This window comes from Nicotiana tomentosiformis, chromosome 9 (assembly GCF_000390325.3).
Source record: "Nicotiana tomentosiformis chromosome 9, ASM39032v3, whole genome shotgun sequence".
Lineage (NCBI taxonomy): Eukaryota > Viridiplantae > Streptophyta > Magnoliopsida > Solanales > Solanaceae > Nicotiana > Nicotiana tomentosiformis.
In genome coordinates this window covers 17,065,691-17,089,701 of record NC_090820.1, presented here as the reverse complement: position 1 = coordinate 17,089,701, position 24,011 = coordinate 17,065,691, and the positions used below count along the sequence as shown (strand labels likewise).

The 24,011-nt window shown below is 35.2% G+C and overlaps 2 protein-coding genes across 3 annotated transcripts; both read left to right on the top strand.

Moving 5' to 3' along the window:
- The first annotated feature begins 8,360 nt into the window (after positions 1-8,360).
- On the top strand, positions 8,361-13,411 carry LOC104097049 (plastid-lipid-associated protein 6, chloroplastic). The gene is made up of 4 exons (XM_009603557.4): positions 8,361-8,691; positions 11,985-12,221; positions 12,787-12,913; positions 13,026-13,411. Exons 1-4 carry the CDS (start codon positions 8,440-8,442, stop codon positions 13,238-13,240), a joined length of 831 nt encoding a protein of 276 aa, XP_009601852.1. The 5' UTR covers positions 8,361-8,439; the 3' UTR covers positions 13,241-13,411.
- Positions 13,412-18,796: 5,385 nt separating this feature from the next.
- On the top strand, positions 18,797-23,317 carry LOC104097050 (kinesin-like protein KIN-10A). Of its 2 annotated transcripts, none has more exons than XM_033656362.2 (5): positions 18,797-19,632; positions 21,067-21,222; positions 21,322-21,429; positions 21,529-21,639; positions 21,739-23,317. In XM_033656362.2, the coding sequence occupies exons 1-5, from the start codon at positions 19,006-19,008 to the stop codon at positions 23,173-23,175; spliced, it is 2,439 nt and encodes an 812-aa protein (XP_033512253.1). In that variant the 5' UTR covers positions 18,797-19,005; the 3' UTR covers positions 23,176-23,317. The 2 variants fall into 2 exon arrangements, with proteins under 2 accessions (XP_033512253.1, XP_070042062.1); XM_070185961.1 differs by lacking the exon at positions 18,797-19,632 and adding an exon at positions 19,693-20,268.
- The last annotated feature ends 694 nt before the right edge of the window (positions 23,318-24,011 follow it).

The following is a 24,011-nucleotide window of genomic DNA, read 5'->3' as shown; positions in this document are numbered from 1 at the left end:
TTCAAGTTTTCAACAAAGACGTGAATTCTTGCAACCAAAAGAAATCCAACGAGAATTGCTAGCAACGTAAGTTTTGCGATTCTAAAGGAGTACAGTGCAAACTTTTTCAAGAACATCATACGGATTTTTTTCCTACTCCAGGTATGTTAAGGCTATCCCTTTTTTTCTTTTTGGCATGATCAATACGATACAAACGAAATGAGCAAATGCACAATTTTCATAAATGAGTCTATTCATAGAAATATTAGGGGTGTCTATATTCTTGATTCCTCATGTGAATTATTATTATATCTTCTATTCATGGGTCTCAGAAAAATACGTATTTGATAAAATTTATCCGACATGCATATTATTTTTATGACATTCCGAGAAAATCTTATTAGCGTATTCCTTATGCATTTCATGAATTTATACATGTACATTAACCCATGACCAGATGGTGTTATATACGCGTATATTATATGTATATGGGATATGGAAAAAGATTATGACGTTATATACGCACCACCACCTCATCAGCTGGTATACGTTGATGATTTTGCCCACAGTGGCCGAGATGATATGATGGGTTGCCCTCAGAGGCTTGATGATAATAATAATTACATGATACTTGGACAGTTTATTGCAGCTTATAAAGCTATTTGATAAATTGAAAATTTATTGAAATTGAATTGCAACTTGTAAAGCTATTTGATAAATTAGAAATGTTATTGAAATTGAAGGATTAATTAATAGATTGAAGATTGTTGCATTTGAAGGATTTTTATTATTTCTGCTAATTGAATAAAATTATTGCTAACTCTGTGAATCATGCTGATTTGAATAATTATAATTTATTCTATTTATTATTGTTGACCCTTAGTGAGTATCAAAATCGGCCATCCCGTCTCTACCACTTCGAGATTAGGCTTGATACTTACTGGGTACACGTTGTTTACGTACTCATGCTACACTTGCTGTACTTTTTGTGAATGATCTGAGACAGATACTAGTGGAGGATCTATCATCGCACATCCTCGTTATCTAGGGGCGTAGTGGCGAGCTGCCTTTCTGAGCCGTCCTGCAGCTACCAGTGCCTCTTCTTGTATTTTTAATTCTGTCTATTTTCATTCCAGACAATATTTGGAGTTTTGTATAATCTACTAAATGCTCATACACTTGTGACACCAGGTCTTGGCACACACATTGGTAGAATTTGTTGTCTTATTATTTTTTTTGAATTTAAATTTTATCGTTATATGTTTAATTTATTAGTTGGCTTGCCTAGCTATAGTGATGGGCGTTATCACGACCTATATGTGAAATTGGGTCGTGACAAGTCACATGTTCTGTTAGTTGGGATGGAGTTGTAGTGCTGATTTCTTCTATATATGCTAAGTGTGATTCAGATTAGAGGAAGAACTCGGGAATAACTTGAAGGACATTGCAGATAAGTACAACATTCCTTGGTTAATTGCTGGAGATTTCAAATATATTTTGGATCCTTGTGAGAAGAAAGGTGGTATATTGATGTACAAGGATCACCAATGTGGAGATTTCATTTAAAACTGAAGAATACTTGTAACAAGTTGTCTGAATGGTCTAAGACTACTATTAGCAATATTTTTGATAAGGTTAAAGATCTAGAAGGCAGAGTAGCTAATTTAGAGGCCAATTTAGTTGCTGCTAATTAGGGTTGTACATAGGTCGGGTTGATTCGAATTTTCTAATTACCAAACCAAACAAATTGTATCGGGTTATTAAATCTAAATACCAAACCAAACCAATAAAAGTCGGATTTTTTAATCTCAGTTTTTCTCGGATTTTCGGATTTTTTTTGGGGGGGAGAGGGGGGGAGGGGGGTTCATAAATTCTTCATAGCACAAAACGTAAATTTTGTTCTCCAAATATTTATTTAATCCTAGTAAGACATGAATATATAAGGTGTTTTTCAAAAAAATAACATAAATATGATATGAGTGATGACATTGTACTAAAACATTCAACAATAAAGATAATAAAATTGCATAAAATAAATATTATTAATAAGCCATAACGAAAACAAACATAATTTAAAATTACGACTAATAAGTACTATTATTTACATGACTAACCACTAAAAGAAAAATAAGTTATACATTTTATCTAAACCATGAAAAAAATAAAAATAAAATAGATATACAATACTATTCTCATTCATAATATATTTGAATTGAATGTTTTATTAGCATTAGTATTGATTTGATCTTGGTTTAGAATTTATTTGAGTTACTAATATTTATGGACTATAAAACTTATTGGAGCATCCAAAAATTATAAGCCCAAACTTGAAATAATACGTTAAAAGATAAAACTATAAAAGCTTAAGAAATATTTATAAACTACACTACAATAAATATTGTTATGTATTAAATATATTTAAAATTTTTATACATATAATGTCGGGTTGGTTTGGTTTCGGTTTGACTTTTTTTAATTAAAACCAAACCAAATCAAATATGGTCGGGTTTTTTTTTCAACACCAAACCATAGTCAGTTTTTTTTTCTCGGTTTGACTTGGATTATCGGGTTGGTGCGGTTTGTCGGTTTTATCTGTATACCCCTATCGATAATAATGAGTTGAACAGAACTGCCTTAAATAAAGCTAATGCATTGTTGAATAGAGCCTATAAGAAGGAGGAATCATTTTGGAAGAAGAAATTTGGAGTGAAATAGTTTGTGGAAGGGGAAGTAAACTCAAAGTTTTTTCATTCAGTGGTCAAGGGTAGAAAGAAGAGGCTTACTTTGAAGAAGATGAGGAAGGAAGATGGATGTTGGGTTGATGGGGAGGAGGATGTTGCCAGAGAAGCTATTTCTTTCTTTCAGAGACAATTCAAAAAGGAAAGTTGCCATAATGACTTTTCGATTTTGAGTTGTATCCCTAAAACCACTGAGGAAGCAGATAATGATAGATTAACATCACAACCTACTTTGGAGGAACTGAAAGATGTGGTGTTCTCTATGAGTTCATAGAGTGATCCAGGCCCTGATGGAGTCTTAGAAAAATTCTATCATTCATGCTGGAAAATCATAAAGAAAGACCTACTACTAATGATTCTTGACTTTTTTGCATGTACTGATATACCAAAGTCGCTCACTCACACTTGTCTGGTACTTCTACCTAAGGTGGATAGCCGACAATCTTTTACTGAACTAAGACCAATAAGTCTTAGTAACTTCTCATGCAAGATCATTTCTAAACTGATGAATTAGAGATTGAGTCCTCTGATGCAGAAACTGGTATCTCCTAATCAGACATGGTTTATCAAAGGAAGGTCTATCATAAAAAATATTATGTTGACACAAGATATGATTCACAATATAAATAAATCATCACTTGCTGGGAATGTAGTTTTGAAATTGGATATGGCCAAAGCATATGATAGGGTCTCTTGGGAATATCTCTGTTAAGTGCTTAGGCAAATGAGATTTTTAGAATGTTGGATAGACATGGTGTGGAGGCTCCTGACTAATGTGTGGTACTCTATAAACATCAATGGAGTTAAGCATGGCTTCTTCAAATCTAGTAGAGGAATCAAGCAAGGGGGTCCTCTTTCTCCATCCCTCTTTGTGATTGGTGCAGAATTATTGTCGAAACTTATGGATAACTTAATTGGTTTAGGATTCATTCTATACTTTATAGAAAATAAGGGTCCCACCATCAATCATTTATGCTATGCAGATGACATCATACTCTTCTCATCCTGCGACTCATTATCATTAAATATGATGATGGACAAGTTGAGGCTCTATGAACAAGTTTCAAGACAGTTGGTGAATAAAAGAAAATCTGGATTCTACACTTCTGCTCAGGATGATGATCCTAGAATACCTAAAATACAAAGGATCACTGGCTTCCCTAATTGTCCATTTCCTATACAGTATTTGGGATGCCCTATTTATGTTGGTAGGAAAAAAATAATTTATTCAACAACACGGTGGCAAGGCAAATTATGCACTTGATATCAGTAGTTCACCCCTCCCCCCCTCCCCCCCCCAAAAAAAAAAAAAATTATCCTAAAGCAAATCAACAGAATAGTTGCCAACTTTTTCTGGGGGAAGGAAGTTAACAGAAATAAGAGGCATTGGATTGCTTGGACTGATCTGTGTTTTTCAATGAATGAGGTAGAGGCTGGATTTAGATCACTACAAGATATTTGTAATGCTTTCTCTGCTAAACTATGGTGGAATTTTAAGACTCAAAAGACAATGTTGAAAGAATTCCTGGAGGCTAAATATTGCAAGAGGTCTTACCATGTGGCAAAGAAATGGGCTTATGGTCAGTCTCATACATGGAGAAGATTAATGGACATCAAGAAGGATGTTGATCCATCTATTTTCTGAAGGTTAGGGAATGACGATGTGTCTTTTTGGTGGGATAACTGGACAGGTTTGGGAGCATTAACTACATTGACTCAGGCAACCAGAGCTTCTAAGAATACAAAGGTCAAAGAATTCATATACAATGGGACTTGGAGTCATAAAAAACTGATAGGTCTTCTACTTGTGAATGTGGTCAATACAATTCAAAAGGTGTAGTTTGATGAAAGGAGAAAAGACTGCCCATACTGGTTACCAGAAGGTACATAAGCTTTCACTTGCAAATCAGCTTGGGACCTTGTGAGGAAGAAAAAAAGGGGTACTTTCACTTGTAAGAATATTTGGCATAAAAATGCCTTTCAAAATCTCATTTTTTATACTAAGGTTACTTCAAAATAAGATCCCTACTAATGAAGTTGTGAGGAGGTTTGGTATTGTGACCGTATCTAGGTGCAATTGCTATTATAATCATGAGGAGGAGACCATTGAACATTTGTTTAGTAACAACCAAGTAGCCAAAAGTGTTTGGTCTTTTTTATGTAGTTCATGTAGCATTAGTTTTGTCCCTCTACAGTTAAGGCAAAACCTCATGAAATGGTGGATGACTAAGAGCAACAATGGTGTCCATTCTATATTGCTTCAATGTTTACCATCTTTAATATGCTGGAAATATGAAGAGCAGATGTGCAACAAACTTTGAAAATATTCGAATGTCAGTCAGGCATATCATTCATCAAGTGTCTAATACAATAACAGTGATATTTAACTGTCAATCCCTAATCTTCAACTCCCTCAGTCTTGGATAGACAAATGTATAGTTGTAGAGAAGATGTCACCAGTAATTCATTCTCAAATGGTTTGCTGGAAGAAACATGTGAATGGATATGTCAAATTAAATGTGGATGGCTATAGTAAAGGCAATCCATGCTCAGCTGGAGGAGGTAGAATTATCAGAGACCATCATGGTGAATTAGTGAAGGCATTTTCTGATTTCTATGGCATTTACAGTAATAATTTTGCCGAGGTAAAGCCAGTTTTATAAGGCATCCAGATGTGTTGCCATCATGGTTTGAAAAATATTGTTGTAGAGTCAGACTCACTGTTAATTATGAATATGATTAACTGGGAAACAAAGACAAATTGGCAGATCAGACATGTACTTGAACAGATTTGAGAATTGGCTCGAACCAGAGACTTTCAGTTTAGGCATATTTTCAGGGAAGGTAACAAGATTGGAGATCAATTAGAAAACCTGGGAGAAGACACAAAAGCTCATGGTATCTTCAATCAAGCTGTTTCCCTTCCTGGAGAGGTTAGAGCTTCTTTGAAGTTTGATCAAGAGGGAATACCTAATTTCAGGTTCAGAGTGAAAAGGAATTTGTGTGTAGTTAATGATATCATCACTTGACACTATGATTAGACATAAAGTGTTTGGGACATATCTGTATGTATTGTCATCTATGGAGAATATAGACGTATCAAGTAGTAGAGAGGAGTCCAACAGACTTTTGTCAATTTCTTATATACAAGTGCACATTAGATTAGTGGTTACCAATCTACAATATGTAACTCAGGCTAAGGTGTATGTCCTCCTCCGTACAATCAAAGTTTTTGAAATATACAGGTTGGAGTCCGGCCTAACTCCACCATCGAGATGATGGACTTTGATTAAAAAAAATATATATTGGCGTGCTAAGTCAAATTTAATTAAGAGCTATTAGATCATGCTAGGTGTTTGATGTGGTAGTAATCAAATTACACAGGGGGAGGTTTATCCAGTGCGCACAAAGTGCTCACCCGAAGGGCAGAGGTTGTAGCGGCTGCGGATTTCCCCTCTTACCAAAAATAAAAAATAAAAAATTGAAGACCACTTGAAGTCTTTTAAATATTCATATTCCGACCAATCAAATACATATTGTTACAAATTAAATTTGATCAGTTTATAGATTAAAGATAATCATTCAAATCAAGGAAAAAGTTCGTGTACATTATGATTGTCTCTCTCTCACAATTATAAATAGAGTCATATGTCTACCTTAAAGTATCATAAAAGTTCTAAGAGGAGGTGATAGCATCGTCACATTGCCTTTTTCATAGTTTTATTGTAAAGCAAGGATAGGTGTTGTTGTAAAATTGCTACTTTATTGTATCAATCCATAAGGGTGCTAATTAGCTATTAAATTCATTAGCTAGTACTCTTCTTAAAATCTTATCTTGTGAGCCATAAATATATCATTATTGGCAAAGAAAAATAAGGTATTTCCTCACGTTTATTCTGAAAAGCAAATTAAATGACAACTAGAGTTAGTTATACAAAAATATTACTTTCACAGGATTTTTAAGTTGTGGAAAGCAAAAGATTTCATTTGCTTTATGACGATTCTTTGACGAGTAATTCAAATCTTGGTTGCAAGACTCACTTCCGTAAGAAGAAACTAGTAAATCTCCTCAAATGTTCTTTACATTGTTTTCCTTCAAATCTAGGGGTTATTTGATAGGAGGTATAAGAATAGTGCCGAATATGTTGTATTAGTAATGCTGATATTAATAATGTTGGGATTAGTTATGTTGACATTAGTTGTGCTAGATTGTTTCTTATCAACTGTTTGGTTTGGTGTATTAAAACATTGCATAATTTTTATTTTTTTTTTACAAAAATACCCACCACATTCTTTAACTTTATACACTATTTTTATTGCAACAATTTTATTACTCTTCAAATTCTTTACCCTCTCTAAAGCCAACTTTTTTTTACAGGGGAGCAAAATTAAAAGGGAAATCTAATTGAAATATTAAAGTTAAAAAAAATAAATTAATTTACATATAATACAAATTGTCAAATATTTAAAAACCTGATAGATTTTTAAGAAATAAAGAAAAAATTAGTTTATACTTTGTACGAATTCAAAATCAAATTTAGTATTAATTATGATATTATTCTGATATTGTAAAATTCTAGAGGGAAAAAATTAATTAAAATATCACAATATAAAAATATATAAAATATGACAAAATGTATTTGGAATACGTTTTGAGGGATTTGAGGGATAATTATGTCTTTAACCATATTTATGCAAGTATTAAAAACTCTTGCATTGCAAATAAAATAGTTTTCTATGTATTAATTATACATAGGACAATACCAAATAGAATATATAACTAAAACAAGTATTGGTTATACATAAGTTAAATAATATACTAAACAAAAGTATTAATGAACAAAGCTAATGCTTGCATTAATTCTCCTTATATGCAATGGATTTGCCTCTATTTTCATGGTCACTAACTAAGTTTGAATGACTATTTTACAAAACGTGTCAAGTTTAAGGAGCTATCTAGGTATTTAACCATTTCTTTTCATGCAACTTTTTGTCCCAAAGTTTTTTTTTCATCCAAAGAAAAGAAAAATCCAACAAAATCAATTAAAACCCCAAAGAAAGAGAAAAAGAAAATATAAATGAGATATTACCAGTGACGGACACAGGATTTTGTGCAAGTGAGTTCAATCTTAGAAGTACATAACTTTAATCGTAAAACAGTAGTTGTCAAGTGGGTTCAAATAAAATATTTATACAAAATTTACGCAACTTTAATTCTAATTTATACATATACACAGTATTATTTTTTGATGAAATGAGTTCAGTTGAACCCGCTTGCTACCACGTGAGTCCGCCACCGGATATTACAAGCCTCTCCACATTTCATGGTGCCCACATTGATGCTATATATTATGAGGGGTCGTTTGGCTGGGAAATAAATTACTAGGATTAATTATTTTGTAATTAGTTATTTCAAGATTATCATTCCACCTTCTTATAATTAAAAAAATATCACAACTAGCACGATCAAATTTAAAATAAATTAATCTCAAATTTAATTACGAAATTAATTATTTCTTATATTTTGTACCAAACGAGACGTAGTCGTGTCACAAGGTACATATTAGACCACCAATGCTATGGAAGCTGGGTCCCACAGATTCTCTATTCTACAGAAAACTACACAAATTGTAAACTTGTTACCAACCACCAATCAAAGATCGCTCCTTTTCTTTTTCACAAAACATTTCCTTTCCAAATTGGCTGAAATTAAAGCTCGACCATGGCTTCTCTACTTCAGCACTCTACACTTCCTCTTTCCCACAATCATTCTTCATCTTCTTTACCATCTTTAACTTGTCATTTCTCAAAAATAAGCAATAGAAATACTCAAAGATTATTAGAGAAAAAGAAGTATCATATCAAGAAAAGCGTAATTTGCCAGTCGGGTATTGATGAGGTCACATTCATTGAGCCACCTGGTAGTAAAGAAGCTAAAGCTGAACTTATTGGATCTCTCAAACTCAAGTTATTGGTAATTCAAAACTCTAATCTTTTTGGACCCCTCCTTTTTTTTTGAATTAATCTTTTTATTTTTACTTCCCTATGGATTTTCTTATATTGAATTTGATGGGTTTGTCTTTGATTCATTCTTTTTCTTGATTGTTGGTTATTGTCTTACTCTTTTGTGGTACATAGGCTTTGCTCTATTGGTCCCATTTTAGTCAATTTCATTTTCTCTTGTGGTACATAGGCTAACAAATTTTGTACCATCAATGTAATTTAACCTTCTAGCAGGTTATTTACACCCCAAGAGCAAGGTGATTAGTTCTTGGAAGGAGGGAGCCGAGGGTCTATCGAAAACAAAGTCTCTACCTCAGGGGAGGGGTAAGGTCTGCGTACACACTACCCTCCCCAGACCCCATTAGTGGATTATACTGGGTTGTTATTGTTGCTAGGTATCCAGAGGCGGACCCAGGATTTGAAGGTCGCGGGTGTAACTTTTGATTCAACCAAAATATACTTTGTATATAGAGTATCCACTATTAATATATCACTACTTTGTATGAAATTTTTGCCGAACTTTACGGGTGACGGTGACCCCTCTACCTATTGCATAGTCCGCCTCTGTAGGTATCAATTAATGGTTATTAAATAAAGTTGTCTTTTAAGTGATAGGATGGTGCATATAAGTTAAACTCATGTAAACATTAATTACTTGCTTGAACTCCGCCAGTGTGAGCTTGTTAAACCATAGACGATCCCAAAACAAAGCTAAGTAATCCCACAAGTGGGGTATGGGAGGGTATGGGAGGGTAATGTATAAGCGTACTTTACCCCTATCTTGTGAAGGTAACGTCGTGGTAGATTGACAGTCAATATTGGAATAATCAGTTGTAAAACTTAATTCGAGGGGAATGAGTTCAGTAGTTGGCTTGAGTTGATTTTCTTGGCTTAATTTCTGTTTTCTCTTTTGGACTGTCTGTAATGTGAGCACATTATTATACAAGAGGTACTCGACTTAATTGTTACCACATATGTAACTCGAATCACTGAGGAATTAAATTTGATTGAGGTAAATGATAGATTAAGGCTAAAGCTACCTCTACTGCTGCTGCCTAAATTGATACATAAATGTTGAAACTTTAGTTTGGGATTCAGGATTTGGAATTTGAGTACAGGGCAGACTTTGCGTGCTAGTACCAGGAATCAGACTCGCACCAAAATCACTTTTCCTTCAAAGACACTAAGGATGGGTTAAATGCTTTTACACAAACATTACCCTTTAATTGAATTTCCCTGAAGAGACATGCTTAATACCTGAGAATTGAGATGAGGTCATATAAAAGACATGTAGAAATTGGGTTTGTAGTAACCTGCATCCATATCTGTTTGTCTATTTGACAACAATTTCTTACTAGGCTTTGACTTTTCTTCTAGATCTGGATGAATTAGGAGACTGGAGAGTATTATGGTTGCAGAGATATCTGTCGTAACAGTGACAACATGGTATGATCCTCAGCACTATTATGACAGATATCTCTCCTTATCGAAAGAGATATCTGTCAACAATGCTGATGATCATACATCCCATGTTGGTAAATTGCTGTAGACAGGAGAAGTGGATAACTTTTAGGCGAAGGTTTGGACATGTTTAGGGAAAAAAGAAACATAACTTAGTGTCTTTTTGCAACTGAATGAGGATCCAAGTGATTGCTGATGCTTGAGTTTGAGAATCAGAGAATACATCGTGCCAGTAAATTCTTTTAGCACAAAATTTAAAGGAAGAGTATAAATGAAGAAGAAACTCCAAACCGACAATTTTTTCTCCAACATAAAGAGGAAATGCATGCATATGTTTTAATAATTGATGGTGTTGAGACATGATATATCAGTATACAACAACAGCAGCCCACTGTAATCCCACAAGTGGGGCCGGGGATGGTAGGATGTACGCAGCCTTACCCCTACCCTGGAAGGGCAGAGAGACTGTTTCCGATAGACCATCGGCTAAGAAAAGATGGAAGAAGCACTGATACCTACTAATAACCATACAAGATATTTAGAAAACTAAATCCAAGAATGCAAAAGAGAAGATGACAGGAGTACTGGTAGCAAGTAATAACAATACAAGATATGTCGTGATAACAAACTAAGGGAGTATTGATGGCAAGTAATAACAATACAAGATATGTGGTAATAACAAAATTAAGGATAAAAGGGATACCATACTAACAATAATACTATTGAACTAAGAAAGACAAAGGGGAACGCTCGACTACCTACTAACCTTCTACCCTAATTCATGATATATCAGTATGTGTTTCCTAAATGAAAAATTCTTATCAAAATATTTTTACTAATGTACATGAGTATTAGTCACTCTATGAAATGCTGAAGGTTTAGCCTTAGTTGAGGATCGTAAGTTGTAACCGTGTAGAAAGAGTATGGGAATGCAAGGTGCAGCACGTCGAGTGCTAACAAAGTAGTTGACTTGCTGGCAAATATGGAACATGCAAACGGGGAGGAACTAATGCTGCTCAATCAAGTCCCAGAGGAGGCTAATGAATCAATTAGGAATGATCATTCAGGTGGGATTACTGTTAGTAACTAGGTCCCTTGGACCACCCGTGCAACAACAATAACATCTACTACTACGCCTCAAACCCAAACAACTACTATATTAATCCTCATTGACCATGTTTCTCCATTTAAATTATCCAGCACCATCCTCGCAATAAAACTAAAAGTAATAATTATAGAAGTTACTGCCTATTGTACGACCATTGTACCATTGAAGGATCTGTTTAGACTTTGAGGGCAAGAGACTGAGATGAATGGAGAGCTGATATGATTTTGAATATTAGAACGTATTTTGTTCTACTTTATTTGGATCTTGGATTGGTATGATTACAGCAATCACTACTGGAATGGCAATGTCTAAGGACAAATAAAAGATGTGGATTTTGCTAGAAAATCCTATTATCCCGCTTCAATTGCCAATCAACTAGCTTTACATGCTAAGAATGTCATGGTTTAGCACATCTAAGTACAACGGAATGGTTGTTGATTTGGTGTCAAAGATGTATGCACCTGATGTTGCCGTCACTATGAGCTTATGCTTATCTCCATGACGTAGCACTTTCTTAGCTAGGTCCAATATTTGGCTGAACCGTAATCGTGAAAGTATAACTGTCCCTGCGAGGAATTGCGATTATTTTCCATCTCTCCATACTGTTTGAAGTTTTTTTCTCTTTTCCATGGAAGTTAATCTTTTTAATTACAGCAAGTCAGGTTCCTCTTGACAAATGTGGTGGTCACTTGCAGAGTGCTGTTTCTGGGCTAAACAGAGGTCTTGCTGCGAGCGAAGAAGACCTAAAGAAGGCGGATGCTGCTGCCAAGGAGCTAGAATCCTGTGCAGGAGCTGTAGATCTCTCAGCTGATCTCGATAAACTTCAAGGGAGGTGGAAATTGATATACAGCAGTGCATTCTCAGGTCGCACTCTTGGTGGAAGTCGTCCTGGACCCCCCACCGGAAGACTTCTTCCCATTACTCTTGGTCAGGTAAACTATAAAAGAAGGATCCCTTTCATTCTGTCGTTTCCACGTATCTGTCTGTCCTCAGTTACAAACATGCATACAGTGGTTAACCATGAATTAAAGAGAACAAAAATAGGTTGTGCGACATTTATTATAATTACCATAGGCATGTTATGAAGAGAGAACAGAGACTGGCATTATATTCTGAGGTGGATAAAGTTAGTGATTTCGGAGTACAAGTGCACCCACTATGTCATTATAATGAGTTCAGACTTGGTGTAAATATATTCCTTAAAAGAATTTTCAACTCTCCCTCCACATGCGCGCGCGCGTGTGTGGCACGAACCAAGAACCTTGACAAGATCAGCCCTTGATTATATTCTGGAATAGAAGTTGCATTCTTGGAGTCCTCATATCCAAGATTTGCTTTCGAACATTTCTCGCTAGTTTTTCTGTTGCAGTTATAAGGATCACAATATCCATTAATTTTAGCTTACTGCAGAGCAATGTAGAGTGTTCTAATTACTGCATATGTCAAGCTTCATTTATTGATACACCATCGCATAACAGACTGATTTGGTTTGATCAGGTATTTCAAAGAATTGATGTACTAAGCAAGGATTTTGACAACATAGTAGAGCTTGAATTAGGTGCTCCTTGGCCTTTACCACCTGCTGAGTTGACTGCCACTTTAGCCCACAAATTTGAACTGATAGGTTGGTTCTGTGTATTCACATAGTCTTTTGGACCAACAACATTTCTTTGGTATTATTGCTTCTCTTATTGCAGTTTCCTGATTCATGTCATGTTTATATATTTCCACAATAGGATCATCCACGATTAAGATTACATTCGAGAAAACTACAGTGAAGACAACCGGAAACTTTTCACAGCTCCCACCATTTGAGGTGCCTCGGATACCAGATCAATTCAGGCCGCCATCTAATACAGGAAGTGGTGAGTTTGAAGTTACCTATATTGATTCTGATACACGCGTAACAAGGGGAGACAGAGGAGAGCTTAGAGTTTTCGTTATCTCATAAGATGGGAGGCAATAGGTATAGTTTTCCTACAATATTTTGTTGCTACAATTTCATGTACAATATATCAAATGTATAGATATGCTCAACATTATTCTGCTGGTCCATATCTAGCAAAGTTGTAATGTTACTGCAAGTTTGAATCTGTATACAGTAAACTCGATTTTGCGACTATTAGATGGTGCAAGAAATTAAGCAGTGTTATCTCTAGGATACACAAGATTAAAAAAAGGCAGCCGGACTACATTTCTAGAAAGGAGGTAAAAGAATCAATGTGTAGTTATTAGACCAAACAGAAAGGATCATACCACGCCCAGATTCAGATATTCTTTTTTCGGGGTTCCACTCTCCAGTCTGGAGCGTGTACAATCATGAACCAGGGGTATTTTCACCCCCTTCAAAATAAGCCTTGGGCCTAACTCACACCCTAAAAGCTAGCTCGAAGGGAAGAGGACTGTCCAAGCCTTATAAGGAGACCAAGGATTTCATCCCGGTCCATAATGGAATCCATTCATCACATACATGGTTAGAGTCAAAAGCAGCGAAAGAGTCTATGTAGGGATGGCAATGGGGAGGGGCAGGACGGGTGCGGGGCGGGTTTTATTTCAACAGGCTCCGCCCCGCCCCACATAGCATTTTTACCTGCATCTTCCGCCCCACAAAAGTTTTCCTTTATTATTTCTTTCAATTTGTCATATTTTTATCTTATTTAATTTTATTTTTCAATTGGATTCATATACGCATTGTCAATCTAAAAGTTCCCATTAGAATCCAATTCCAAACCAAGGAAGTCTAATTTTGAATAGCCATAACTAGCAAATAACTATTAATCCTAACGAATGTTGTCAGTTTTAAATTTTAATAGTGTTCGATTACATGCATCAATATTGGAATTTAGTTTGAAACATCATTATGTCATTTCTAATGATTCAGATATATCGTACAAGGTAATGAGATCAGATGCATGAAAATGAGTCAACTAATTATCTGCTTGACTCAATAAAATAACTATATAGAGTTAATATGGGACTTTAAAACACTTAAAAAATTATATAATATAATATTTTCTTCCCAGAGATGCAAATAACAGAAACATGTATTTACAGTCAACAAAATAAATGTCCAATATGAAATGTATTCCTCGTAAAAACCAAACCAGGTTGAGACTAAAATAATCAATGCATAGCATAAAGGAATCACAAGTTCAAAACTAAAAGGCAAATATTTATCGGTTGTAATAATATTAAAGATAACTGAAACGTTATAATTTTGCAAAAAGTTAAAATCCAAACCCGCACCGCACCCACAAAAAAATTTTAAAAAATTATTTTGACCTGCCCCTCACCCGCATATGTCTAAAACTTTCGTTAATATCGAATCTACAACTGAAAATCCGGCTTAAATCTAAGAAAGTACTTGAGCCTTTTCCCTTAGAGTGTCATTTGCCACATATATCGTCTTAATTCTGTAGCAATTAGAAAATATGTGTAGTGAATTATGAATCAAAGTGTGACTTGCCCATTATTTATATGTGTCACTACACGTTTCTAATTTTGTCGTTTTGGTTAAAAGAAAATAGATTTCTGTGATATGACATCTCAAAATCTTTGGAAGTTCTACATAAGAGAAAGAGAAGCATGTAATTATCTTAACTTTTTTTTCTTTCTATCTGTTGTGTGGATCGTTTAGCAATATTTTGAAGTTCTTATAAAAAAACTTCATTAGAGGACCATAACTTTCTCTTTGCCGGTGTTACTCTTATGTAATGCAAAAATATCTAACTTTCAAATACTTTATTTAATAACTTCAACTAAATATTGTCTAAAAGAATACTAAACCTTAACTAAAGAAGGCATAAAATGTAAGTTATTTGAAAGAAAAAAAAGTACTCCTATCTCCTAATTTATTAATTTCCCAGTGTACCTTTCTTTGTGGGAGGATAAATATTTCAACATTTTGGTTGTTTATTGCTTTACGCTCTCTTTATGTCAGGTGAAATTAAATTTTTTCATTTATGTTTCACCTACTGTCTATGTTAAAAGATTCTGAAAATATTTTAAAGCACATATATGAGCAACGACCTACAGGAAAATACGGTGTATGTTCTTTGCGAATGATATAGTTTTGATTGATGAGACGCGAGCAGGTGTTGACGAGAGGCTGGAGGTTTGGAGACAAACCCTTGAGTTTAAAGGTTTCAAGTTGAGTAGGACTAAAACTGAGTACTTGGAGTGCAAGTTCAACGAAGTCACGGGGGCAGTGGACAACGACGTGAGGCTTGATTCACAAGTCATTTCTAAGAAAGGAAGTTTTAAGTACCTTGGGCCGATTATCCAGGGGAACGGGGAGATCGACGAGGATATCACGCACCGTATAGGGACAGGTTGGATGAAATGGAGGTTAGCATCTGGCGTTTTGTGTGACAAGAAGGTGCCCTCGGAACTTAAAAGCAAGTTCTATAGAGCGGTGGTAAGACTGGCCATGTTGTATGTGGTAGAATATTGACCAGTCATGATGACCCATATCCAGAAGATGAAAGTAGCATAAATGAGGATGTTGAAGTGGATGTGCGGGCACACGAGTTTGGATAAGATTAAGAATGAAGATATTCGAGCAAGGGTGGGTGTGGCTCCCATGGAAGATAAAATGCGGGAAGTGAAACTTAGATGGTTCGGGCACGTGCAAAGGAGAAGTCTAGATGCCCCGGTTAGGAGGTGAGAGCGGTTGGCTCTGACAGGTATGAGGAGAGGTAAAGGGCGGCCAAAGAAGTATTGGGGAGAGGTGATCAGGCAGGACATGGCGTGACTCCAGCTCACCGAGGATATGACCCTCGATAGGAAGGTATGGAGGGAGAGCATTAGAGTTGTAGGTTGGTAGGTAGTGAGCGTTTTTCTGCTCCGTGCTGTGTGTAAGTCTAGTCGGTCAATGTCGTGTTTTAGTATGCTAGTGGTACATGTTGTGCTCGTACTATTTTCTAGGACCTTGTCACTGCACTGATTATTGATATTGCTTTTCCATGTATATTTTCTGATTCTTAGCTCGTTGGCACTATCTTCCTGGTTATGTTGTTATTATTCTATTGTTGCTTTTCATCTTTTTGTACCGAGGGTCTATCGGAAATAGTCTTTCTACCCAAGGGTAGGGGTAAAGTCTGCGTACACACTATCCTTCCTAAACCCCACTTGTGAGATTATACTGGGTTGTTGTTGTTGTTATTGAACACGCTTGTAGCCTCTTCAAGCTTTCACTTTCAAATGCATTTTAAGACTTTAAGTGACCCAAATCCTCCCCCACCCATTTGTCAAAAATCAATTTCAAATCAGAACTCTACCCGATTGCGGTGTAGCATAAGCTACAGAGTTCTCGGGAATTGAATAACTTTTGCTTAGACCTTATATACTAGTATATACTTTTTTCGTTCACTTTTACTTGTCTATTATATTAAAAATATATTTTTATTTTTATTTGTCCATTTTAGCAAATCAAGAGAAAGGCAAACTTTTTTTCTCGTCTTACCCTTATCATTAATTACTCATTTCCAAAATTATTTTTCGAGACTCATTGAAATACTATCATTACGAGGGGTTATAAGGTAAAATACATACTATAATTATTATTTCTTTAGGGGTGTGAACAGTCGAAAGTGGATAACTAAACGTGAACGGAAGGAGTATTAAGAAATTCATTAAATATTTATAAATATTTGATAGTAAAATCAGTTATTATTGTATATTTAACTCGAGTTCGCGATACAAACCTATAAAACTCAAATTCTGAATCCGCTTCTAGCTCTCTAGTTTAGAAGACTCTTGTGCACAAAGCATCTTTTTTTAAAATTAAAAGAAATATTTGATCTACACCTCAATTAAGTTAGGTCAAATTGACTATATAGATCTTATGTATTTGTTCAACTTTATTATTTACTAAACTATTCCTCATTAATTTAAATGCATGTATAAATACAACCTTCTTTCTCCTTTGCCCTTTTTGTCTCTACCGTCTCTTCTCCTTCTCCTCTTCATCTTCGTGTAAAACTTAAAAACGAAAAACACAAAAGAGAAGAATAAAAGATTTAGAATATTAGAATCATGCTGTTTAATGTTTAATTACTATATTTATCAAGCTGCAAAGAAAAAAAGGTTAGAAGGGAAAAGAGAGGATAGAAATTGCATGAGGCGTCCTATTTGGTCGCCCCCTTTTGACTTATATTCATTTTGTTTTTCCGTTTGTATCCGTACCCATTTTTTTTTTGTTAAAACTGTTTTAAAAAGACGATTTTGCCCTTCAGGACTATTGACAAAACTGTAGACTGCAGGACAATACTTCAACATGTTTTGGCATGAAATTTTAGCAAATGAACTAAATAACTTAAGCATGTTTAGTCTGAAATTTTAGCAAATAAACTAAATAACTTAAGCATGATAAGTCTGAAATTTTAGCAAATGAACTAAATAATTTAAGCATGTTTAGTTTGAAGTTTTAGCAAATGAACTAAATAACTTCAGCATGCATTAGCAAAAACTCATTAGAAAATTACATATTGCAAGACAAAAACTTAAGCATGTTTAGTCTGAAGTTTTCGCAAATGAACTAAATAACTTTAGCATGTTTAGTCTGAAATTTTAGCAAATGAACTAAATAACTTAAGCATATTTAGTCTGAAATTTTAGCAAATGAACTAAATAACTTAAGCATGTTTAGTCTGAAATTTTAGCAAATAAACTAAATAACTTAAGCATGCTTAGTTTGAAATTTTAGCAAATGAACTAAATAACTTAAGCATGTTTAGTCTGAAGTTTTAACAAATGAACTAAATAATTTCAGCATGCATTAGCAAAAACTCATTAGAAAATTACATATTGCAAGACAAAAACTTAAGCATGTTTAGTGTGAAGTTTTCACAAATGAACTAAATAACTTCAGCATGTTTAAACTGAAGTTTTAGCAAATGAACTAAATAACTTTAGCATGTTTAGTCTGAAATTTTAGCAAATGAACTAAATAACTTCAGCATGTTTAGACTGAAGTTTTGGATAAAACTCATGACAAAACTGTTGACTGCAGGATAAATAACTCCAGCATGCATTAGCATGAAGTTTTAGCTTCAATGTAAAACAACTTCAGCTGCTACTGTAATTGACTGAAGTTTTACACCATCTCGCATGCTAATGAATAACCTCTGGTACTGTAAAACAACGTCATCTCCAAACGTTAGCATGCTGCTACGTTTATCAGGGCTTGTTTTACAGTATGCTAATGCGAATGAGGTCATCTCCAAAGTAGCATGCTAATGCTAATACTATTAGGGGTATAATTGTCATATTATTACGGATTTTTTGTCAACTGGCTACCAAATTAATAATTTTTAAAAATATGGTACATGTTAAAAGGTGACACAAATATATGGTACGACTACAAATCCCTTAAAGAGAGGTAAATGGTAGTACTCGACTCGGGCTGGGCCAATTAGGTAAATACCGATCCAAGCCCAGTAAAAATTGAAACTAGCCGTTACTCTACCCGGTTGCAGATTTAGAGCATAAGCTAGCCTCTTAAATTTGAACTTTCAAACCATTTTTCCATTTTTAGCTCTCCTATCTCTCCCAAAAATATCTAAATTTGAATCCAATCAGTGACTGAAAAAAATCCCTCAATCTTGGTCAGTAAAATCTTTACATTTTAAGAAAACTTCAATCAAAAGAAACCCCATTTCAAGGTTTGAATCTTTTCTTGAATTCTGGGGTTCTTTCTCCTCTTTTACTTCTTCAATGGCTCCTACACCAAAGAATCAAATAACCCCATCTCCATTATCAAAATTGAATCAACCCCATGTTGTTAATTCAAGAACCCCACAATCAAAACATCGTTTAAACTTCACTACAACAGCAAAAGAAGGGCCACCTCCAGAGCACCCGGTTGAGGTTATAGGCCGTATTCGCGATTACCCTGATAATAAAAAGGACAAATCTTTATCAGCATTACAAGTAAATTTTGATTATCGGTCCTTACGCGTTAGGACTGACATAGGGTATAGAGATTTTACACTTGATGGCGTGTCGTTGTCTGAAGAAGAGGATCTTGATGAGTTTTATAAGAAATTTGTGGAGTCAAGAATTGATGGTGTGAAATTAGGTGATAAATGCACAATTATGATGTATGGACCAACTGGTGCTGGTAAAAGTCATACAATGTTTGGAAGTGTTAAGCAGCCTGGTATTGTGTATAGGTCATTGAAGGATATATTGGGTGATGAAAATAGTGAGAAAGTTGGTGTTGGCACATTTGTTCAGGTTACTGTTTTGGAGATATATAATGAGGAAATTTATGATTTGTTATCGACGAATAATACTGGTGGTGGATTTGGTTTTGGTTGGTCCAAGGCCAGTGCTTCTAAGGTAAAAATAGATTTTTCTTCTGGCAATTTTTGATAGTTGATGCTCTGCTGTGGATAAATTAATAGCTTGTTTTTGTATTTGATATGTTTCTGAAATTTTAGTATAACATGTTTAGTTCTGTATAATAGCTGTGGTTTGAGAAGAGTTTTGCTCATTTCTTCACATGATAGCTGTGTTTATTTGTATTCTAAATGTGCTAGCTGATGTACTTAGATTTATAGCAGCCATTATTAAGGTATTTATAGTTTAAGTTTTCATGTTACAGTCAAACCTCTCTGTAACAACATCTCTCTATAATATGCATTCACTATAAAAGCTAAGTTTGCTCGGAACCAATTTTTATGTTATGTTATAATATACGTCCTCTATAACAACATTTAACTATAGCAGCCAAAAAATATTGGAACAAACGAGGCTGTTATAGAGAGGTTTGATTGTAATAGCAATTCCGATTGACTTTCTACAATTTGTGCTATATAGATGTGCTTGTTGTTATTTAAGTATATCCCCCACCTGACTTGGGATAGTAGTGGTCTTGTTAAACTCCGAAATGCTAAGGAAACTTATAATTTGTTATCGTCGACTAATAGTGGTGGAGGATTTGGTTTTGGTTGGTCCAAGGCCAGTTCTTCTAAGGTAAAAACAGATTATTCTTCTGGTAAATTTTTGATAGTAGATGTACTGCTGTGGATATATGGAGACATAGACTAGTAGTATCTTATCTGATATTTTTGAATGTAGTTTTTTCTTTTATTCATGTGTTTCTGAGATTGTAGTATAACATGTTTAGTTCTGTATCATTGATTCTGCTATTGAACTGACTGAACCTTAACATTATAATTGTTGTGTGAGAATCTTAACATTATAGCTGTTGTTTATTTGTATTCTAAATGTGCTAGTTGATGTACTTGAATTTGTAGCAGCCATTATTAAGGGTTTTTATTGTTAAGTTTTCACGTCAACAGGAATTCCGGTTGACTTTCTATAATTTGTGATATACAGATGTGCTTGTTGTTATTTAAGTGATATTTGCTCAATGTAGTTTAGTATTTTTATCTCACATAAATCCACTTTATGTCTCCTCCTTAGTATAACCTCCACCTGACTTGAGATAGTAATGGTCTTGTTAAATACCAAAATGTCAGTGACTTTCTAGTGCTTCACCTAAACTCGCTCGATATACATTGCCCCAATCCATAACATCATGACTATGGAAGGAAAAGACCTACACAGAAAATGTCAATGAGAATGAGGTCTCGTTTTCATCGTTGATCTATAACTAACAGACGTTTATAGTCAGAAGTTAGTAACTTCAGTCCGTTAGGAGATGATGTAGGGTTATCATGTGAAACTTAAAAAATGAGAAAGTAGGTATGACTTTGCTTACTGATTTTTATGTCTATACAATGTTGGTCCTGTCTTTTACCTTTGCAGGTGAAGCTGGAAGTTATTTGTAAAAAAGCAAAAAATGCAACTTTTATCTCGGGAACTGAAGCTATAAAGATATCGAAAGAGATCCAGAAAGTGGAGAAGAGAAGAATCGTAAAGAGCACCCTGTGTAACGAGAGGAGCTCTCGGAGCCACTGCATGGTAGTTTATGTTTAATCACATTTTCATTGAAATAAGTTCGTTTTATTTCTAGTTATTCGTCTTCAATTTCACTAAACGCGGCTAAATGTCATTGTACAGATAATCCTCGACGTTCCAACAGTTGGAGGGCGACTAATGCTTGTGGACATGGCTGGTTCTGAGAATATTGAACAAGCTGGTCAAACTGGTTTGGAGGCAAAAATGCAGGTAAAAGAGTTCATATCTGATTTCCTTTTAAAGTACCTCAAAATATATATGATCATCTTTTAGATATAATTGTTATCTTACTGGTATTAAATCTTGCAGACTGCGAAAATAAACCAGGGAAACATTGCATTGAAGAGGGTTGTTGAATCGATTGCTAATGGTGATTCTCATGTTCCGTTTAGAGATAGCAAGTTAACCATGCTCCTACAGGTAAATTTTGTGTATATACCATATATATAGTATGGGCAGATTGCTTTTTAGAATTTGTTCATAGACTTGCTGAAGTTGATTCAACTAAATTTGATGTAGGATTCTTTTGAGGATGACAAGTCCAAAATTCTCATGATATTGTGTGCGAGCCCGGATCCTAAAGAACTCCACAAGACAATCTCTACTCTAGAGTATGGCGCCAAAGCTAAATGTATTGTCCGTGGCCCTCATACGCCATTGAAAGAGAAAGGTGCAGAAGATTCTTCCTCATCGGCAGTTATTTTGGGATCAAGGATTGCCGTTATGGACCAGTTTATCTACAAGCTTCAGATGGAGAACAACCTGAAAGAGAAAGAGCGTAATGAAGCTCAGAAAGAGCTTATGAGGAAAGAAGAGGAAATTGCTACATTAAGGACCAAACTTGAGTTAGTACAAGGAAAGGGGACGGAGATAACTGAGGAGGAGATCAATGTTAAAGTGAACGAGCGAACTCAGATGTTGAAGAGTGAGTTGGAAAAGAGGATACAAGAATGTCAGAAAATGGCAAATGAAATTGTTGAAATGGAAAGGAGGAAGATGGAAGAAAGAATGTTCCAGCAGCAACAAGAATTTGAAATGCTACGGAGGCGCTTGGAGGAGATGGAAGCTGAGCTTTGCCGCTCTAGGGCTGAAAGTGGATCATCAGTACAAGTGGAGGTAAATACTTTCGCGAAAAGGTTACAGGATATTTACTCTGAAGATGCTGCAGGAATGGTAAAATCTATGGATTTGGACAGATCAATTGATATGGATACTGGAAAGCGTGATGTACTAGTATATAAACCTGAAGGTGGTAGCACTTTCCAAACAATCTTGGCTTATCCCAACATAAGCAATTCAGGAGAAGTTGAAGATCCTGCTGTCAATCTTGGCTTGCCACATTTCGCCAATAAAGCGAGCCTGAGCACTGTATTTGAGGAGGACGAAGAAGGTGATGGTGAAGGGGAGGTGCAGAAGGAGGTCATTGAGGAAAAAAGAATATGTTCGGGTCTGCTCAATCATGACATGAGTTGTTTGATTCCAGCTCCTGATCATCATTTCAGTGATTTATCAAAGGACAGTGATGTTTGTATAGGTGCAGCACCTTCTAGAAAAGTGCTTATTGAGAACATTTTCACACTATGTGGAAATTATAGAGAGCTTACTCAGCATAGTGTAAGTCCAGTGAAACCTGCAGAGAAGAATGTTAAAGATGCTGATTTCTCATCACCTACAGTTAAGACAATCGGAGCTGCAAAAGATTTTCATACTCCATCAGTAGGTTTCTCTAAGGATCTTTCGCCATCAGTTTATCCCGAGACTATAAAAAAGGCATCAGTAAATCAGACAAGAATGTTTAAGAGCTCTTATGATTCAAAGGAGAACTTCAACCCTACTGGTCCATTAACTCCACAGTCAGTTATCAAAGAAGTAGCTACTGGACTTTCTCCCAAAGTAGGAGAACATCTCAGTCGAACACCTTTTGTTACTGTCAAAAGATATATTAATAACTGTTAGTTGATATTCTCGTCTGATTTTGTGTGAATCGTGTATGTAATCTCACGCGACATTCTGATATTTTGCTCGAGTACATTGCATATGTACTTGTATGGGATTTACTTAGTAATTCAGACTTGAGTTTGATTAACACAACAGAAAATTGATTGTTGAGTCTACATAGTTAAACCCTCCCCTCCCTTCTTGATCATCTTTACAGTTAAAAGTCTGCTCAGTCTTCCCCTATTCTCAGCCGCCAGTATGGTGCAACAAACAATGTTGACCTTACACTTTTAGTTTGAGCAAATAATGTCCAGTTTTTTTACTGTAACTCTTCCCTTGTTGTGTGGCCCTCCGATATTTTAATACTATTTTTTCTGTAAAGTTGTCTTCGTGTGACCTATAGGTCTTGGGTTCGAGCCGTGGAAGCAGCTATTAATGCTGGTACTAGCATATACTGTCTACATCATACCCCTTTGGGTGCGGAAGTTCCTTGAACCCTGCGTGAACGCGGATGCCTTGTGCAACAGGCTTTTTTTTTTTTTTTTTTGTCTGTGTAAAACTCAAATTGTTCATGGTACTGTATGTTTTCAAATGTATGGGCTTTTCATGCTTTAATTCCTACTTCCTTTTAATATCTTATTGGTCGCACCCCAAGAGGAAGGGAAAATAGAGAAAGGAAGAACCATAGAAGACTTGGATGGCTAAAATCCAAACAAATAGTGACATGAGATTCATGTACTCTACTTAGAGATATTGAGGTAGCTGATTGAAGGCACATGAGATTTGTGCAAGTATTCCAATAAAGTGAATCATTAAACACTTCCAAACTTAATCGATAGCTTGTATTTATCATA

Bases quoted from the DNA above. Each gene is read 5' to 3' on its own strand.
- LOC104097050 (XM_033656362.2), top strand. From the start codon at position 19,006: ATGGCTCCTACACCAAAGAATCAAATAACCCCATCTCCATTATCAAAA. The intron at 19,633-21,066 runs GTAAAAATAGAT...TTACCTTTGCAG, and splicing joins CCAAGGCCAGTGCTTCTAAG to GTGAAGCTGGAAGTTATTTG. The intron at 21,223-21,321 runs GTAGTTTATGTT...GTCATTGTACAG, and splicing joins GCTCTCGGAGCCACTGCATG to ATAATCCTCGACGTTCCAAC.
- LOC104097049 (XM_009603557.4), top strand. From the start codon at position 8,440: ATGGCTTCTCTACTTCAGCACTCTACACTTCCTCTTTCCCACAATCAT. The intron at 12,222-12,786 runs GTAAACTATAAA...TGGTTTGATCAG, and splicing joins TTCCCATTACTCTTGGTCAG to GTATTTCAAAGAATTGATGT. The intron at 12,914-13,025 runs GTTGGTTCTGTG...TTTCCACAATAG, and splicing joins CCACAAATTTGAACTGATAG to GATCATCCACGATTAAGATT.